This window comes from Vidua macroura, chromosome 7, assembly GCF_024509145.1.
Source record: "Vidua macroura isolate BioBank_ID:100142 chromosome 7, ASM2450914v1, whole genome shotgun sequence".
Lineage (NCBI taxonomy): Eukaryota > Metazoa > Chordata > Aves > Passeriformes > Viduidae > Vidua > Vidua macroura.
Window position 1 is genome coordinate 6545465 of NC_071577.1, and position 19117 is coordinate 6564581.

At 43.7% G+C, this 19117-nt stretch overlaps 1 protein-coding gene across 2 annotated transcripts in view; it reads left to right on the forward strand.

Annotated features, from left to right (window-relative positions):
* ERBB4 (erb-b2 receptor tyrosine kinase 4) overlaps positions 1–19117 on the forward strand; it is a 577762-nt gene that overhangs the window by 399661 nt on the left and 158984 nt on the right. For both annotated transcript variants that reach the window (XM_053982239.1, XM_053982236.1), the window contains exons 5-6: positions 9254–9319; positions 16740–16858. In XM_053982239.1, coding sequence (XP_053838214.1) covers positions 9254–9319; positions 16740–16858 — 185 coding nt within the window. The remainder of the gene's footprint in view (positions 1–9253; positions 9320–16739; positions 16859–19117) is intronic.

Sequence of the window (19117 nt, forward strand, 5' to 3'; positions counted from 1 at the left end):
CAGATTTCATGGGAATGAGGAATTCCTTTTTAGTATTTCCATATAATTGAGTCAGAAGTTGATTAATACATTAGCAGTTCTAAATACACCCTGCCAGACTCTAGGAATACTACATGGGATCAAGAAAGAACGAAATGATTTTTAAAAGCCAATTCAATTTCAAGTTTTGATTTCCTTTCTTTGAGGTTATTACTTTGTTTAAAAAATGAAAACTGTATGTCCCTTTGTTGGAACTTTATTACTGCTTTGGCTGCATTACAGGAACATTATAACAGGACAGCATTTTGATTGATGTGGCATTGACTGACTTGACCTGTTTGAGGAGCTGCTGTTAAACCCACACAAGAACACTCTGAGCTGTGTGTTTGAGTTTGTTGAGAGCCTCCTCTGAAAATCTCATCTAATGGTGCAGGAATTTTCCTCCCAGCTCTGCACATCCTGTCCCCCCCTCCAAAAAGCAACTTATATCTGCGTCCTTCTGTTCTCAGCCGAGCTGTGCATCAGACAGTGAGTGCTGCTGCTCTCATGGACAGAGACCTGGCTCCAGATTTATTCCAGGCTCTGCCACAGGTACCCATGTGCTCCCCTGCTGTTGGCTTGTTTGTGGGTTTGGATTTCCTGTGCTATCACACCAGAAAAGTGCCAGGTCTGAGAGCCAGTGGGCAGTGAAGGATGCAGTGCCAGTGCTGGGCATTGCAGTCACTGCTGCTGAGACAGGAAATGTGGGCACTTCCAGACACCCCCATGCAGGGGGAAATGCTGAGGTGAATATAAAGGCGTAGAATATGTTGGCTTTCTGTGGTCTCTGTCTGCTTAATCTGAAGTGCCTTCCTCTCACAGACCTGTCTCCTGCTCACCCTCAAATTTCCTCTGTAAGACTGGCTTTTCTCCCCATTTTCTCCACATTATCTGCTCGGGGGTTCTTCAGGGTGTGGGGGAGCAGGGTTCAGTTTCCTACCTTGCATCAAGGCATTCAAATCTGTACGTCCTGGCTCTCACCTCCCAGTGGAAACTGCCCCAGGCTGGTCTTAGTTGGCATATTTTCTAATTTATCTGTTGAAGTTCTGAGTATTAAGTAATCATTAAGTTAAATACAGATATAATCCTAGGGCTGCTCTGATCCATGGCTCTCCAGTGATCACAGCCACCGAGCTGCAGGCACGAGCCCAGGGATGGCTGTGTGCTGTGCCCAGCTCTCTCCCTTTGGTCTGAAGAGCTCCCTGTGTCAGGAGAGCTGTCCTGGGGAGGGATGGCTGCCAGCTCTGTGCTCTCCCCTTCCAGAGAGCAGCCCCAGACTGTTTCTTGCCTTGCTGACCTGAGAGGAGAGAGCCTTCATCACAGGAAGCAGAGGAGAGAATGAGATGTGGCACCCTGGGTGAGATGTCACATATAGGTGATGGAATAGCACCCTCTCCTTCCCCAGAGGAAAGAGGAAATAAGAGCTACTCCAGGGTTTGGAAGGGGCCTGGGGTTGTTATCTGTGTGCTTTGGGGATGGTCCACTGGAGGGAATGTGTTTCACTCTGACCCCAGTGTGCAGGCACCAGGCTGCTCTTCTGCTCCTGCTGCGCTGAGGGAGGAGGGGCAGTTACCTATGGATGGCTTTTTAACAATAATGATTACAACAGAAGGATTCCTGAGGCTTTGTTATTCTTGATGAGCCTGCCAAGCAGCAGGTATGACTTGACCTATCCTTTTAGCCTTCTGGCTGTGTCTCCCCATTTGCTCAGCATCCCTGTGTGCATGTTCAGGAAGGCATTTGATGCTGATTGGAACTAATTCACCATCACAGTGGGGGGAATTCACTTACATTGCTCTGTGCTAACAGCTATAAGCAGTGATAATTAATAGCTCCTAATTGCTTAATCAGTGTAAAGTTTTAGACTATGTCATATGTGAAGGTTTTTATTTTGTGTGGATGACTAAACCCCCAATTAATGCATCGAGTCACACAGCCTTACCAGTGCTGTCTGCTCCAGACAGAGAAAAATAACCAGTGTCTTCATTACCCCCCTCAGGTCCCTTTCTGTAGTCATTACTGTGGCCTGAAGACATTTTTCTGTAGCAGCTGCAGTAATGTTACAGTGAGCTCCCTATCAGCTCAGAGCTGTCAGCAGCAGATATGAATCCACCAGCCCGAGCCCGTTCGGTGCTGCTGACATGCTCTTCTTGACTTTCCATTTATTCCTTTACCCCTGGTGGCCAATCTCTCTTAAAATCAAAACTGTCTGCCACCAGCAATATCTGGCAATACTCTGTGATTTTGCAGCTCTCAACAGACACCCGGTCCCTGTGCACACACAAGGCTTGTCTCCATCCCACATTACTCAAGGTAATGCATCCCTCTTTGGTATTCAGTTTTTGTTTTCTTTAGTGCTGGCTAAGTTTTATCTCTGCTCCCTCTCCCCGCTCCCCCTCAGCTGTCCCTGTATCTCTTTCCGTGCCTGTCTTTCAGGACGTATCTCTTGGATTGTTTTCATTTCCCAGACCTGTTTCCCAGGCCAGTTTCTTTTCAGCTGCTTGTCCCTGAGTCCCTCTCCATTTGTGTTTGTCTCTTTTCTTATCTGCTGAGGAAGATGAAGGGGAGATAGAGGTGTTGACTGGCAGAACTGGAGCTGCCTGTTGGAAGTGATCGTGAGCAGGAGTTTGCTTCCACCCTCACAGAGCTCCTGGCTGGATGCATCCTCCTGGCAGGTGGAGTTGTGTCTGATTAGGCCATCCTTTAAAACTTATTTCTAGTTCTATTTCTCTCTCAACAATGTCTGTCTTATTCTATCACATTTCTAAGTCAGCATTTCTTATCTCAAGGTTTACATACAGATACATACTATGTAAGTCTTCTGTCAAACCTTGAGAATTCTCTACAAATTAATTTCTCACAGGGTTGGGCTCTAGGGAACGGATGGATGGATGGATGGATGGATGGATGGATGGATGGATGGATGGATCCACAACAGGTGCTGTGCTTTTCCACATTGTAGGTGCTTGTTTATAAACCCTATGGGAGTTTTTTCTGTAAAGGGATCCCATTAATATTTGTGCAGCGTGTCTCCACTGGGCATGGAGACTTAAGGGGAAAAGCAGAAATACAGAGTGGAGACAGAAAAGTCAGTTGCTGCCATTTACCACAATAAAAGTAACAATACCAGTGCAGGTAGAGCTTGTTAAAGAAAAGCCTGAATTTTATGGGACTAATCCTACATTGGAAAGCTGTTTGGTGATAGATCCCTAGGTGAATTCATCTGACATGAGTGAAATCATATAGTTTGTTAGCAGTGGAGGAATTGACCCTTAGATTTCTCCATGCCATAATGCTTCTACAGAGGAAGAGAAAATGAGCACTAGCTATTTCTATAACACATTTTCTTCTTTTATGGGAAGTTTTACCTTTTTTTGCAATATGTGTCTCTCTTGCCATTAGGGAAGGAGATCCTGGGAAGTGTGAGACTCTCTTAGGTAATTAACTTCCAAATCAATAGGAGAGATCTGAAGGCTAGCACAGGGCAGGTAGGAAATGCAAAATTATTTTTATCTAACAAAGAAGCGTGAATGAATGAATGAACATGTGACAATAGGAATGGTCAGACAAGGACAGGGAAAGCATTATGGCCTGATAAAGGCAGAACAATCCATCACAACAATAGTACCTTTAATTCCCCTTAACGCTGTGTTGCAGTGTTTGAATTACAGTTTGATTTTGTTATCTATGCATACATAGAACTAAGGAGTTTAGCTGCCTAGAAAAACAACACACAGGCCTGTCTCACCTAAGCCATGCAAAGAACAGCCTGGGACTCTTACCACAGAGTAAACCTGGAATTTCTTGGCCCTTAGGGCTGGTTATGTCTAGAAGCAACTCTATGGCATCTCTAGCATTTTTGCAGGAGTGAGGTTTTTAGGCAGAGGATGAGTTTACAAGCAGCTTACAGAGGCTAATAAATTATTTATAGCTGTTTTGATAGTTAATCAACTATTTTAGGTTGTTAGGTAAGTGAAGAGGCTGCTTAAAACTATGGCTTGTAACCATCTAAGTATTTTTATTTTGTTTGTGTTTATTTGCACTTCAGTATCAGTGTGTTGCAGGTATCCTAACACTGAATGATGATTTATTAACCAGAGAGAAACCATCTGTAAATGCAGGCTTTGTGCAAAGTGTGACATTTCTTCTCTTATTTCTGCTTTCCTTCTCCTACTGAGAGGGGTCTGCTGGAGGCAGCTGGCATAGCTGATGGGGAAGAAGCAGGGTTTCTCTTCTGTATGACACTGAGCTTAGAGCTGAGAGGAGGACTTCATTTTTCTTGTTTCTTCAGTAACTTAATCCTTTGTGGTTTTACTGTTTCTGAAATAATAAAGTCAGCCTGGAGTCAAAGGAAAGCCCTTCTCAATTCTCAGGAAAACACAAGGATGAAGTAACCTTGGTCTTTCCCAAACTAGTGAGCAAACATTTTCTGCTGGTGACTTTCCCTGGCTGGGAAAGCAGAAGCATTTTCCACAAATAAAACTCTACTCTGGAAATGACAAGGAAGGTGCTCTGCCCAGAGTGCATAATCCAGATCTGGGATGATCTTAGCCAAGGGCCAAGATAATTAGCCAAGAGAAGACAGCCCAGGAGACAAAACATTGGTTTTCTGTGTGCAATTTGCCAAAGCTAAATTAATTCTAATGTTCCAGTGGGAATCTGCCTTTTCTTAACCTAGATTTCATTACAAAACCTGTGAAAATTATGGAAGCCTCTAAACTGGCACTGTGTGTGCAAAACAATGCTACTATTCAGGAGCAGAAATGTACTCCAGTGTCCCAGTTGTAATGGGGAGGGTTTTTGTGGGTTCTTTCCTTCCTTATCTTGCCTGTAAAAGGAAAACATGTGCCTTCACTAATGTGGAGAATCAAGTGAATGGGCCAAAGTTGTGCCCTGCAGAGAGGTTTTTTTTGGTCAAATTTTTTTCTGCTGTATGTTTAGAATATTTTAGACATAAGGAATAACAGGAATGATTTATGCCACGAATTGTTTCATAGTTTTTTTCTTTTCAAATCTCTTGCCTCACAGTCTAAAAATCTTAAGAAATACATACAGGAAGATCTGTGAGGAGTAGTATAATTCCTCCAAGGGCCGTGTCAACCTTAGGGCCAATACATTTATTATCATTTAAGTCTGACATACAGATCTCATTGTGAGACCTGCTCCTCTCATGAGTGCTTGTTATGCTCCTGAGTGTGTATGTTGACTTCCACAGGACTGTTTCTGTCTTAATTTTGCAGAGCTGCTCTTTAATGGGTTTCAATCTCTCCTTATTACAGGACAGATTTTCCCTTAGTGGGGAAAACCTGGTGAAATACAGAAGGATGTGAGGGCAGAATCTGGACCAGCTCATACTGAGAGCAAGGAAAGTTATTTTTTCTCTTTAAACAAGCAAGCCAATATAGATACACTATTTGGAGGGAGTTTGGTTTTAATTCTCAGTATATTTGACCTTCAAAAGGACACAAAACAATGCAATTCAGAGGTGTGCTGCCTACAAGCTCAGCTCCTGGTTGTGTCTGTACAGCTGAGAAAAGTGAAAACAATGAAACAGACACTTTTGAGTTCCCAGTGAGAAAAAAGGAAACTGGCAGCCTTTTCTTGCTTTATTGTTAAATATCTCTATTTAAATGCAAATCATCATCTGACACTGCCAAACAAAGTCATGTACCAGGCAGCAGGCATGCAAGTTAAAAAATTTTAAAATGATGTTTTGAAGATGCTGAATTGCTTTTATTTCCAGGAGGAATAGAGGTGGCTGAATAAATTTTTGGCTGCATACCGAGGATCAGCTCAGCACCTTGGCACCTCAGCTATGAAGATTTGTGTTTTAAGTACAGCTTTTACAGAGGTGTGGGCAGACTCTCTAGTTAGGGATCACTTGGATGTGTGATGAAGTTTCTTCTGTGTTGTTCCACAGCACGTATTACAGTGGAAAGCCCAGTGTTTACAGAATGCTTTAGAAGTGGGTGGAATCCAGGGACAAAAAGGGGAAGGAGCAGCCAAATTGCTGCCTCAGGAATGTGTGGTTCCAAGTGACCTTGTGGTGCTGGATGCAGCTTCCAGCTTCTTCCCTGAGCTCCAGACCTCTGAGCCTAGAGAGGCAAGACACTGGACCTCAAGGAAGGATTGGGGTAGAGGAGAGTCTTGCACGAGGAGCCCACGTTGTGGGTGGGTTGTGGCTCCTGAGCTGCCCCAGCAGGGATGCTCCAGCTCAGGGGAGGGAAGGTTCTCTGAGTGTGCATCCATCCTGCTCCTCCTGCTGATCAGGAGCAGCTAGTTAATAAAACCCACCTCCAGGGGAGCATTTCTATTCAGTTCAGCAAGTCCCAAAATCAGCTAACAACCTGTATCTTATCAAGCCTCATCTGCTAAAATTCTTCCTTTAATTTGCTGTTTACCACACCATTTTAAACTTTAATTCTTTTAAATCAGTGTGGCTATATTTGCTTTCTGTGCAGGGTTCCAGTAGTCTCTTAATAATCATAATAATCGTTATTACTGATTAAAGTTGCATTATTCATGCCAGATGGGGTGCTCTCCCTGTCAGCCAGAATGAGTTTGCATTTATGTAGTTATAGTACATTTGTGATCTAAATAAACAGATGGTAGAAGGTGACAGAGAATTATGTGCTGGTGATATCAGCAACAATGTTTCCCAAGTATAATTGCTTTAAATGAGCATGAATGCAACAAGGAGCTGGTAGTTTTAACAAGGTAGTTGGCATTCAGTGTGGTAATTACCAGGCAGCATCATCAATAGCACCAGGAATGCCAAGGGAGGAATTCTGGCTTTGAAAAATTAGTGACAGAGAATCCGACTTCACACGACCATCAGGGTGGGTTTGCTCAGCTCTGTAACATCTCACAGGTGTGAGCACACTGCTAGCAGAGGAGCAGAGTTTGTCTTCAGGGTGATCCAACCTCAGCTGAGAGACATTTTGCACTTTCTCCAATGCCGTCTCCCATCAGGGCATGTGGCAAGTATTTGATTTAGTGTAATGGAGCAGTGTTAGCAGCAGCAGCTGTTAATACACGATTGAAAGGATTGAACCTGGATCAGGTTCAAAGGGGAAATTCACTTAACAGAATCTCAGCAGTACTCAGTGATGTATAAAAGTTTAATCAAACACAAGGTTGGGTTCCTGCGATCAAAAGCGCAGCGATAAGGACTGTGCATAGTCTACCACAAGATTTACACTGGGTGTCTCGGCTCATCCCATCAGCTCTGGCTTTGTGAAGGGCTGGCCTGCCTGCCCCTCAGGCACTGCACTGCTGGGAGTGTGCCTGCACTTTGGCCATGTCCAGATGGCAGCCATGGAATGGGGTCTCCCTTGCCTCGCAGCCCAGACTGGTGTGGGACTGTCCGAGCGCTCTCTCCTCTGCTGTTGAAGTGCAGCCAGAGGAGAACATTCCAGCTCTTCTCTTTGCTTGCCAGCCCCTCTCACCTGGGTCAGCGTTTTACCATGACATGGACATGTGAACTGAACTCCCACCTCAGTCCAAGTGGATTTCAGTCACTAATTACTAGATAGTTTATAAAAACCTACCATTGTTAATGCTGCTTCTTACAGCTGTATTTAACAGTGAAAGCGCCTGCAGTTCTTTTTCTTCAGGGACTAAACCTATCAGTGTAGGCCCACAGGGTGTGGTGATTGGCAGTGGGGCTGTGCTGTGGCACACAGGCTGTGGTGATTGGGGCTGTGCTGTGGCACACAGGCTGTGGTGATTGGGGCTGTGCTGTGGCACACAGGCTGTGGTGATTGGCAGTGGGGCTGTGCTGTGGCACACAGGCTGTGCTGATTGGCAGTGGGGCTGTGCTGTGGCACACAGGCTGTGGTGATTGGCAGTGGGGCTGTGCTGTGGCACACAGGGTGTGGTGATTGGCAGTGGGGCTGCAGCCCAGCCTCATCCCCCATGGGCACAGCTGTGAGAAGCAGGTGAGCAGCATTGACAGCAATGAGCCATGGAGTGCCCAGGTGCACTGAGCAACCACCAAAGGGAGCAGAGGGCACACAGGTGCACTGCATGAACAGGAGGGGTAGAAAAGGCTGGGCTGAAGGACAAGAAGGGCAGATGCTTGCAGCCTTGTGAAGTGCCCTGGTGTTACTCTGTATGGGCAGGTGCCTGAGCCTTCTGGTGAGGTAAGGTGTTATGGGTTAAAGCTTTCTGGAATTGTACGATACTCTGTATCGTGGTTGTCCTGACATACGGGCATGTGGAAAGATGATGCAGAGCATCACATCCAAGGTCTGAAGGAACATGAGGTTCTTTCTGAAACGTAACCACAGACAGCTAAAGAACCAGCAGTCAGAAAACAGAAGGTCCTGTAAGCTTTGCTGTCACTGGGGTTCAAGTGGTTGCACAGGGCAACCATTGGTAAGGTTTCCCTTACCACAGTATTGGATGTGCAGACCATGCAAGTTTGAGAAGATGAGGGGTAGCTTTTAACCAAAGGCATTGAGTGGACTGTCCCATTGTTTGTAGGTACACAGTTTGTGGTAACTGGGAGTGGGGCTGCAGCTGGGCCTTGTCCCTAATAGGCTACAGCTGTGCAGGACAGGTGAATGATATTGAAGGTAACGAGTGCCCAGGTGCACTGACCAATCACCAAAGGGAGCAGAGGGCACACAGGTGCACTGCATGAACAGGAGGGGTAGAAAAGGCTGGGCTGAAGGACAAGAAGGGCAGACCCTTGCAGCCTTCTGAAGAGGTAAGGTGTTACTGTGTATGGGTTGAAGCTTTCTGAAATTGTATGATGCTATTCTGTGTATTGTGGTTGTCCCACCTGTAACATGCTGTGATAATTGTTCAGATGAAATTGGACAGGTAGCTGTATAGCTTTTCTAGCACAGCCATCTCTTCTCCTGTGAAGGACTGAGTAGGTCTTATATAGGCTGTGGAAAGCAATAGTGATAACACTCAGTGATGATATTGTTCCTCAGTCCTCTGGACTTGCTCATACTTATTTTTGTTTTAAAATGTCCGGGTCATTATGCATAGCAAAAAGGTATTTAGGGTGTAAAGCATTTAGATAAGTACTTGTATTTCATATAAGTTTGACACCAGGTCTGGTTATTTAGTTAGGCCTTTTTTTATAGGCTCTGTTTCAACCTTGCTAAAGTACAAAAACCTTCCAAAGACAAGATGGACTCTCATCTTTTGTGGTTGCTGGATGTTAAAGGAATGAAAGGAAGGCACATTTCCAATCTCTGTCTTTCTGTCTGTCCTGCAGGTGGTCGTTGCCACAAGTCCTGCACAGGACGGTGCTGGGGACCAACAGAGAATCACTGCCAGACCTGTAAGTGTGTAAGAGTGAGAAACAAAGAACTGGAAAACAATGTAGCAGAGATCCTACTTGTTTTTTTTCTTTTGGTTGTGAAGGGATACTATAAATTCTGGGTTCAGTATGACTCTAAAATATACAAGGGTTTTTTTTTTCCCCATATGTTTTTACCTATAGATGATTTGCTTTTTTTTTCCCCACCTGTGTGAATGATATTTTTCTTTCCTCCCTTGTGCTTTCTAAAACTCCTTATGCTAACTTGAATTTTCTATTCACTCATGTGGCAATATGGAGTATGGCTCTTGAGAATATTGATGGTTATTGATGGCGTATTTGGAGATCTTTAATGACCACCTGATGCTGCAAAGTTCCTGATGCCAAAATACTCTGTTAATTTCAGTGGTAGCCTGGGAATATTAGCTATCTTGAAGAACTGTTTTCTTTATAATAACTTCAGACTACATTTGAATTGTACTGAAAGAGAGAATAATAGGTTTTTTGTGAAGGAAGTAGTAAGTGAAGGGTCACTCACAATGTTTTTCTGTCCTTGTGAATTTAGAAAGCATGAAAATTAGTTTCTTCCTTCCTGAAGGAGCTTTAAGCTCCTTCATGTAGGCACAAAAGAGCCAGAAGTACAGTCACAATATTAGCAGATTATAATAAAAGAGGAGAAAATTGAGGGCTGTTTTTTCTACATGTTTTCTTTTTCCTGCTTACAAGAGCATGAAAACCAGTTGCCTTTACTGGAGTCACTCCTCCTGGGAAATGAAGTGGTTGCAGGGAGCTCCCCCACAGAACACTTCCCCAGCTTGTGCTTGTTTCCTTGGCTGAGTGGTAAATGGGAGGAAGGACTGTGACAAATGAGCCACTCCCAGGCGAGCACCCCAGCTAAGCCCTGAGCTGAGGAGAGTCAGTCCAGGCTCATCTGCCTCTTTCCTGGGACTTGGGAGGAACAGTGCAGAGATGCTGCTGGTTTTTTTGTGGGGGGTTTAGGGTTTTTTTTTTTGTTTGTTTGGGTTTTTTTGGGGGGGGGGGGGGTGGGTTTTTTTGGTGTTTTTTTTTTTGTTTTTGTTTTGTTTTGTTTTTTGGTTTTTTTTTGACTACTCGGAGTGAGAGATAGGATGGAGTTAGAACTGGCAGACAGCCTGAGGTGAATGTCTGATGAGTCTGAGCAAGAAATCCAAGCTGCCCTGCTGCCCCAGGGGACAGAGCCACATACCTGCAGAGGCGCTGCTTTCCCTTTAGGAGCATCAGCTGAATCTGCTGGAGAAGCTGCTCACAGAGTTACAGCTCTGCTAAAGTTAACCTGTTCTTGTATCACTGCTTTATCTGCAGGCATGGTTAAAAACCCCTCAGGACATACTGTAGGACTAAGGTACAGTGATGCAGAGCAGATTCTTCTTTGTCTGAATTGAGCTGGGACATCTCCTTCCTTTGCTGGCAGTCTTTGTGAGGGCACTGAGGAAGTCAGTGCTCCTTACCAGGAAAAGAAGTAAATTCTGAGTTGTGTGCTTAAGTAGATAATAGAAAGGGACTTAAATCCTAGCTGACCAAATTATTTTATATCATGATTAGAGTTAATTAATGGTTTTTTTTGGTCTGGCCTAATGAGAAGCTTGTCTATTAAAACTAGTAACTTTGTAAGAAGCTGCATTAACCCATCAAACAAGTAGATTTATTCAGGCCTTCTGTGGTTATCTTATCCAAGAATTGTTTAAAATCTTGGCAGTTATGTTCTGTAAGGAGCCCATGATGCTGGTTCAGGCTGTTTCCAGCCTCATAGCAAGTCCAGCTGTGTACCTGCAGAGGTCCATGTGGCAGGATCAGCTCCCATGGTCTCAGCCTCTAGAACACACTGCTCTCAGATAAGGGAACTGATTTGGTGGATTAATGTAGAATTACCAGGGAGAGAAGAGCTTATCTGCAGGGCTGTGAAGGCAGGAGCTCAGCAGGGCTGCACAGAAGGCTGGCTCCAGGAGTGACAGCTCTCTGTCCCTCCACAGTGGCTGCCCTTGCAAATCCAAACAGTGGGGACAGGCTAAGGCACAACCATGGGGTTAAAATAATAAACTAAGAAAAGCCATAACCTATCCAAGTGTCAGGGAGATACACAGATCACACTTTTCTACTTGAGTACTACTCCACATCCTCTTACCTCCAAGCCCACTCTGATGGTCAGGGACAGGAATTAGTTTTATATCACAGATTTCTTCTTTGCCTCCATGACCTCACTGCACCTTGGACAAGCAGCAGGATTGAAGGAAAAGGCTGGCAATGTGTATTTTTTCATTGGATTTTTGCACAATGTGTTTCCTTCAAACTGAGTGAAGCTAAGAGGGAGAATTTGTGTAGGGACTCAGAACATAAAAATGCAAGTGGGACTATGATTTTGCTGCCTTCATGTATGATTTTAAAAGACATGCCTGGCTTTTGGGCTCACAAATGTTGTTTGATTCAAGCTGTGTTGTGCACATTGTGTCTACCTTAACCCCATCACCTTGGATGCACGTCTTTCCAGCACATGTAGGAAAATACTCCAGCAGTGCTACATCAATTGCCAAACCATTTTGATCCTAGAAACAATACAGAGCTTCATTTTGATAATTTCTTTTTTTTTTTTTTTTATTGAGGATTGAAGCAAAATATTTTAATGAGCCCCCCTCCCAAGATAAGATTTAAATTATTTTCCTGGGAAAGGATAAAAAATGAAAGATCTTAATCCGTGTCTTTCATTTCAAATTACATATGGAAAATACCCAAATCCCTTTGTTTTTTTCATGAATATCATCTACCTAGCTGCTTCTAATGTTGCCTTCCAGCAATGTCTTTGTTGCTAACTCTGTCTGAAACACCACCTGCATCTAACTCTGTTCTAATGTCTCTCTAAATGTGACAAGAAAATTCATGTATTTAAGAAGACAATTAATTGGTAATCTAAGCCAAACTGTTCTGTTAAGAGATAGAGAAGATAAAATTCCAGGGTACTGTTTTACACACTTAGCAATCCTTTTTATTTTTATAATTAAAATATTAGTAGATGTTAATAGGAAGAAATTGAAATTGAGATGATATAACTTGTTTCAGTGTCAGGAAAGGCTAATATGAAAATACTTTTAAAAAAGGCTCTATTTTTTTGAATTGTATTGGGCACACACTGAATAGAATGTAAACTACTTTAAATAAAATAATAACAAATATCTTTGGAAGTCACTAATCAAATTTGAAAATCTACAGTTCAGTTGTTAAAATTTTAGGAGTTTAATGCAGAAATGAACACTTTTACTATTCAATACATTTATTAAAGTGACAGATTTTTGTTTTTCCCAGAGGAATGTAACTGAAAAGACAACTGTCTAAATTACACTACAGACCCTATTAAGGGAATGCAAAAAGACAGAAATCAAACCTGAAACATGAAACATTTAGCAAATGTTAAGTGCTCCTTGACTCTGTGTGTGTACAGGAGTGTGGTCAGAGCACAACTGTATTTATACTGTCCTTGTGTAGCTGGTGTTGCTGAGAAAGTGCCAAATTAGAGTAGCAAAAAGCAAGCAGGAGCCTGGTGGGGCACATAGAAAGAGCTGAACCAGCAGCTGGGATCAATCAGGGAAACCCACATTTCTGCTTGGAGCCAGCATCTTTAATTAAAACCCTTGTACTGCTCTAATAACTTTGCATGTTGGGAACACTTTCATTGATTTCAGTTGCTTCCCATTTTTTCCTTCATGGATTGATAGTGTCCTGACACAATTAAAGATGAAGGGAAAATGTAAAGGAGACTGATAATTTGCACATGTACATGAAGTGGTCATTTCATCACGGTTTATTGCTATGAAATACTGGTAGAAGCTGACAGTCTCACCCAGAAATCCATCTCAATGCAAAGCACATTTTTTCAGGACTTTGAGGTTTGTCCTTTGGTCCTGGCCCTGACTGTGATAGTTCTGTGTAGTTGAGCCCTCCAAATTCTTGGCATCACACACAGGATCTGTAGGAATCCAGGCAGGTAGTTGTGCTGACCCTCAAAAGGTCTGCTTTGAAGCTTGGGGTCTCAGCTGGGATTAGTGAGGCTCTCCTCAGAGTTGTGTTGGGTGAAGATATGAGTACCTGGCATCTGAAATGCCATATTGTTTGACATTTTGGGCAACATTTATAATTCACTCTTTCAGATAGGTCTTAAGTTATAGCTATAAAATCAATTTGGAGGAAAGAGTTTAGGGGAAAAAAGCTTGTTATCTTTTTAAACCAGTGCAGCTACGCGTGTTTTCTGTGGGGTTACCCCCTGAGAATGACTGCAGGAAGCTGAACTGGTGAGTGATGTTTATTGGCATCTGAGCAATCAGACTGTTTCAGGCCTTCAGACAATACACAGCATTGCCTTGTGGGAAAGGCAATTGTTTTCTGGGGGAAAACCTTCCTTTCAAAGTGTCTTAAATATGAGTCCTTAAGATCCAGAGCCTGCTAAGCTCATTAATGTCTCTCTGTGTGTGGTGCCACTAAAGACACCTGACAGGTTCTCCACAGACCTGGGCCTTCAGTAGCAGCTATAATGAAAATATGGCATACAGTGAAGCATATGATATGTTCTGGCCTCTTCCTAGAACAACACGTTGGCATTTCTGTTGGCGTTGTTTGTTTTCCCTGAAAAATAAACAACTGGGGAATAAACAGCGATAAACCTTTGCTCGTAACTATTAATTTTGCTTCTGTAAAACCCACAGTGATCCCTAGCTTGAGCAGTGTGGTAGAGACCCTCCTCAAGCTGATGCCTAACCAGAAGCAAAATATGCTTTTTGAAGGCATCCAGTTCAAGTATTGTGCTGAAGAGAGGACCATGTTCCTCCAGATCAGCCCTGGTGGGAATGGCCCATCCCAAGATCAACCCCAAAACCTTGGTGTTACCAGCACCATGCTCCAGCCAACCGAGCTGTTCCTCCACGAGGGACCAGTGGCTCTCTGGACATCATGGCCCACACCCAACAGCAGCTGGTTCTGGGCTAAATAAATCAGAGGTGAATTAGGTGGCTCACACTGATTACCCACACAGAGGGGCTTTACACCAAAACTTCCTGGGGTTTAAGAGAAATGTCAATAGCTGTGGGGCAGCAGCAAGGAGTGCATTAACAGTGGGCTCCATGCATGGCCTCGAGGCACAGCCACAAGGCAGAGCTGGCTGTGGCCATGCCAAAACACGAGGTGCCACGGTGAAGGGGAGGCAGAGCCTTTGGGTGGTGGCCCCTTGGCTCCAGGACCAGCTGCTCCCCTGGGCAGTGGCACAGGTGAACTCAGAGGGTTTGGGTTGTCGGGTGACCTGAATGGCCTCTGTGCCCTCCAATGGGAATTGGGGCTGTCCCTCAAGTCAGGGTAAGGCTGGGCTTTGCCTCTCTGTAAGGCAGACAGCGCCCAGTCCAGTGCAAATCCTGAGCTGGTGGAAAACAAGGCACACTCACAGACTAGGGAAGGAATTTGTTCATTTTCATGAGCCAAGACTGTCACCACAGTGTGCTGGTGGCACACAGCCACAGGTGCCATTGTTTCACATCTGTCTTCATGTTTATCAATACTGTCACTTAAATAAACAAATCTTTTTAATGTTCTTTTCAGGCAGTGTTGACAGTAAGTGCCTTCACAGAATTTCCCAAATTTCTCAAATTAGATTGCACAAGCCACAAAAGCTTTTTCTTTCTCTCTGGGGCTTTTCCTCTGGTACCATCAAGATGAAAATGCTCTAAAAGTGCATTGTTTTATTCCGTAGATTACAAACAATCACTTCTCTTTAGTTATTTACATTTTTATGTCCTAAATAAATACTGTATAAAGCAAGTACAGTAATACTTCAGCATTACTGTAAGTATTTCTGGCAAGTAGCGAAGGGATTTTGGATCAGAATGCACTTATAAAGGTGTTACCTATACATTAAAATAGTAGAATTGAGCAGAAAGTTGGATGGAATTTTGATTTCTCTCGCTTCCTGAAAAGTATTTTTCATAAAGAAGTAATTAAGTGCTTTTAAATAAATAGATGTTGAAGGTTAATTGCAGAAGTGTATCACCCCAGCTTTTATCAAAAGACAGCTGACAGCACGGTAGGCAGCGGTGGCTGGTATAGTTTGGATAATACCAATTTCTTTTTCCATAAAATAAAGATAAAGGTTACAGCTGAGGGAGGGAGGGGAGGCGGATGGGCCACTGGATGACCATTCTTTGCACAAGGTGAAGCCCCCAGTGGTGTGGAACAGCAATCCAGCTGGTAGATTTCATTGCTTCATTCTGTGAATGAAGGCGCGATTCTGTTATTTAGAAATAGCAAGTGATGTTTCCAAACGTGTTCCAAGGCTGCAGTCTGTTCTGTTCCCATCTGCCAAATGGATTGCCACCAAGGGCAGCATTTGGCTGTGACATTGGTGGTCTCACTCTGAATTTCACTCGTTTACTCAGTGTTGCTGTTCTTGGTGGGGAAAACTCACATGCAACTGGTGGGCTCTTCTGTTATTTTCAGGGGATCAGAGAAAAGGGTGTCATATCCTCTACAAAAACCCTAATTATTTGAAAGTAATATTCCCCATTACTTTTCAAGCCTAAGAGGGCACACTAAAAATTCTTTCTCCACAGTCCTTGAGCAACATGTATGTTCCTAAAGAGGGGATCATGCAGGTATTCTATATACAGGTGTCCTGCAGACGTTCTGGATACAGGTATTGTGCAAATATCCTGTATGCAGGTGTCCTGCAGGCATTCTGGATGCAGATGTTCTGGATGCAGGTGTCCTGCAGGCATTCTGGATACAGATGTTCTGGATGCAGGTGTCCTGCAGGCATTCTGGATACAGATGTTCTGGATGCAGGTGTCCTACAGGCATTCTGGATGCAGATGTGCAGATGTTCTGGATGCAGGTGTCCTGCAGACATTCTGGTTGCAGATGTTCTGGATGCGGGTGTCCTGCAGGCGTTCTGGATGCAGATGTTCTGGATGCAGGTGTCCTGCAGGCGTTCTGGATGCAGATGTTCTGGATGCAGGTGTCCTGCAGGCATTCTGGATGCAGATGTTCTGGATGCAGGTGTCCTGCAGGCATTCTGGATGCAGATGTTCTGGATGCAGGTGTCCTGCAGGCATTCTGGATGCAGATGTTCTGGATGCAGGTGTCCTGCAGGCGTTCTGGATGCAGGCGTTCTGGATGCAGGTGTCCTGCAGGCGTTCTGGATGCAGGCGTTCTGGATGCAGGTGTCCTGCAGGCGTTCTGGATGCAGGTGTCCTGCAGGCGTTCTGGATGCAGGTGTCCTGCAGGCGTTATGGATCCGAGCACCAGCACCACCGAGGCAGTTCCCTCCCTTCCTGGGGGTTTTCCCAGCGCGCCGTGGGCGTGTTGCTCGGGGAGCAGCCGGAGAGCTCTGTGCCTGGCCCCGTGTGTGACGCTGTCCCTTTTCCTGCCCGTGCAGTGACCAAGACCGTGTGTGCGGAGCAGTGTGACGGCCGCTGCTACGGGCCCTACGTCAGCGACTGCTGCCACCGCGAGTGCGCCGGGGGCTGCTACGGACCCAAGGACACCGACTGCTTTGTACGTGCCATTCTCCTTATTCTTCCTGCCAGGCACTCTGCAGGTTCTTAATGCTTTGATCCATGAAATTCGCTATTTTGTCTCTTCTGATGTACTGCATGCACACTCACAGATTCAGGATGCATTTAGGATTTTTCATGTTCCGTTAGCATCATTTATCTACTTAGTATTACCCATTAATAGATCTATGAGATTTGTAAATACAGATTGGGAACCATTAATATGCTTATCTCTGTGATTTTTATCTTTTTCTTTTCCAAAATTAGCTTTTAGAGGTGATAGCAGATTTTTAAAAATATTTGTCGTTATATTTGAACACGGTTTTTATTAATGCTCTATGTGCTTTTCATATGAAAGTCAAGAATACAATTTAGATTCTCTGTGCAAGGTGTTCCCTGTTTCTGCCAGACTTAATTTAAATTCAGGTTTTTTAGTGGACATGCTTCTTTGTGGAGATGGAAGGAAAGTGGTTCCTAAAACCCTCTCCCTCAAATGCAGGTTACTACATGTGTGCTTCAGATGGAAAGAAATGGCTTTTTCTTTAAAAAAATAGACAATCTAAATGTCTAGGCCTTTAGAAAATCTGTCTTGTTTCTAATCCATTATTTCTAAGAGTTTTAGCAGCCTTAGAGCCCAAAACTGATCTCAAAAAAAAAATGTGTAGCTCATCACACTGAGTCAATGAGACAAGTTTTGCTAATGGTTTCAGGGGAAGCAAACCTAGGTCTAAAGAAGCCTGGATTTAGAACCTGCATAGAGAGGTGAGTTTTCAAAGGCACCCACGTGTTCAAAGAGACAAATACCTGTGAAGTTGACTGCCAGGTGGGGTTGGCATGAAGGTGTGGAAAATTGCATATATTTTGAAACTGTGGGCAAGTGACTCATAATGAAGTGGCAAAAATGCATCTTTCCTTGGCTGGTCCTGGCTGCTTGATAGTGATAGTTTTTGTGCTTTAAAACCACATTCTAAATGCTGTTCTTTGGCTGCTGATGAAATGTAGTGGTGGCCTGACAGCCAACAACAGGATTTACTAAAGCTGTTCTCTGGCTTTTCACAAGTAGATGCTCAGCACACGTGGTACGGGCAATCCAACAGTCCCTGGAAGTTCTCTGTTGGCTTTGAGCTACAGAGACAGGAAAATACCAGTCTTTCTTGTGTCATGTACTATATAAATAGGTAAAGGGAAGAGGAAAAATGCAGTCATTGTTCCCAAATGAGCGTTGAGGAACATCCTCACAGCTGATCTGTTGGTGTAGCCATTTTCAAAGGTTAAGGGCTATTACTGATAAGTACAACTTTACAAAAGGAAGGCCTTGTAAAATCATGGCTCAAGCCTGTTACTTCAGCTCAGTTAAGTAGAAAAGGACTCAGCTGAATTAGGGGTAGAAAAACAAATTATATAATTACATGTTCACATTGTGGTATATGTTGGTTGGTTGGATTTGTTATGATTTAAAACTATGTAACTGATAAAGGCCTAACTGCTTAAAAAGGTCTGGTTTTTGCAATAAGGGGCTCTCTTTTGCACCTGCCTGGGGAGTCTGCATCACTTTGGACTCTCACCCACAAAGGACAAATTATTGGCAGCACAAGTTGGTACTGCTGCAGCCTTAAAGTTAGACTTTCTGAATTGTGGCAGCTGTGGAAATGCACATGCTAAAAATCAACTGGTATGTTTTTTCTGGTGCAGCAGAGAGGCATCCAGGGTTTATTCTCATTCCCTTCTGGCCCCAGAGCAATGTAAAAGAAATGCAGCAGGGGTCTGGCAATTTTCAGGCCTAGTCATTACTTGCTTAGACACAGTGGGTGAAAAGTGTAACCCTTTAGGCTGTAGACAACTGTGCTTAGCTTTCAGCTGAGACACATAACTTTGGTTTTTCCCTGTGTATTTCCCGTGCTTTTATTCACAAATTAGCAGCATTTAGCACAAAGTGCTAGAAATTTGCATATATTATCAAAGCAATTACAAATGTATATAAAACATTTCAGTCATAAATTAAAAGTTTCCAGATCTTCTAGATGAATTTTTCCTGAGAATTGCTATGTCTCCAAGGAGTATTGGTGTGCTTTGCTTTATGCATTTGCTAAACTGTTATCAGAGAATTGTCATGTACATGATGGAGTACCTTTGAAGTCAACATGTAAGAAATGGGTTGAGGAAACAAACTAAATTAGTATTTATTAATAAGCAAAAGTACAGCTTATGAAGCATTACAAATCCTTTAGAGCATTATGGGATCTTGCAGCAGCATCCTGTT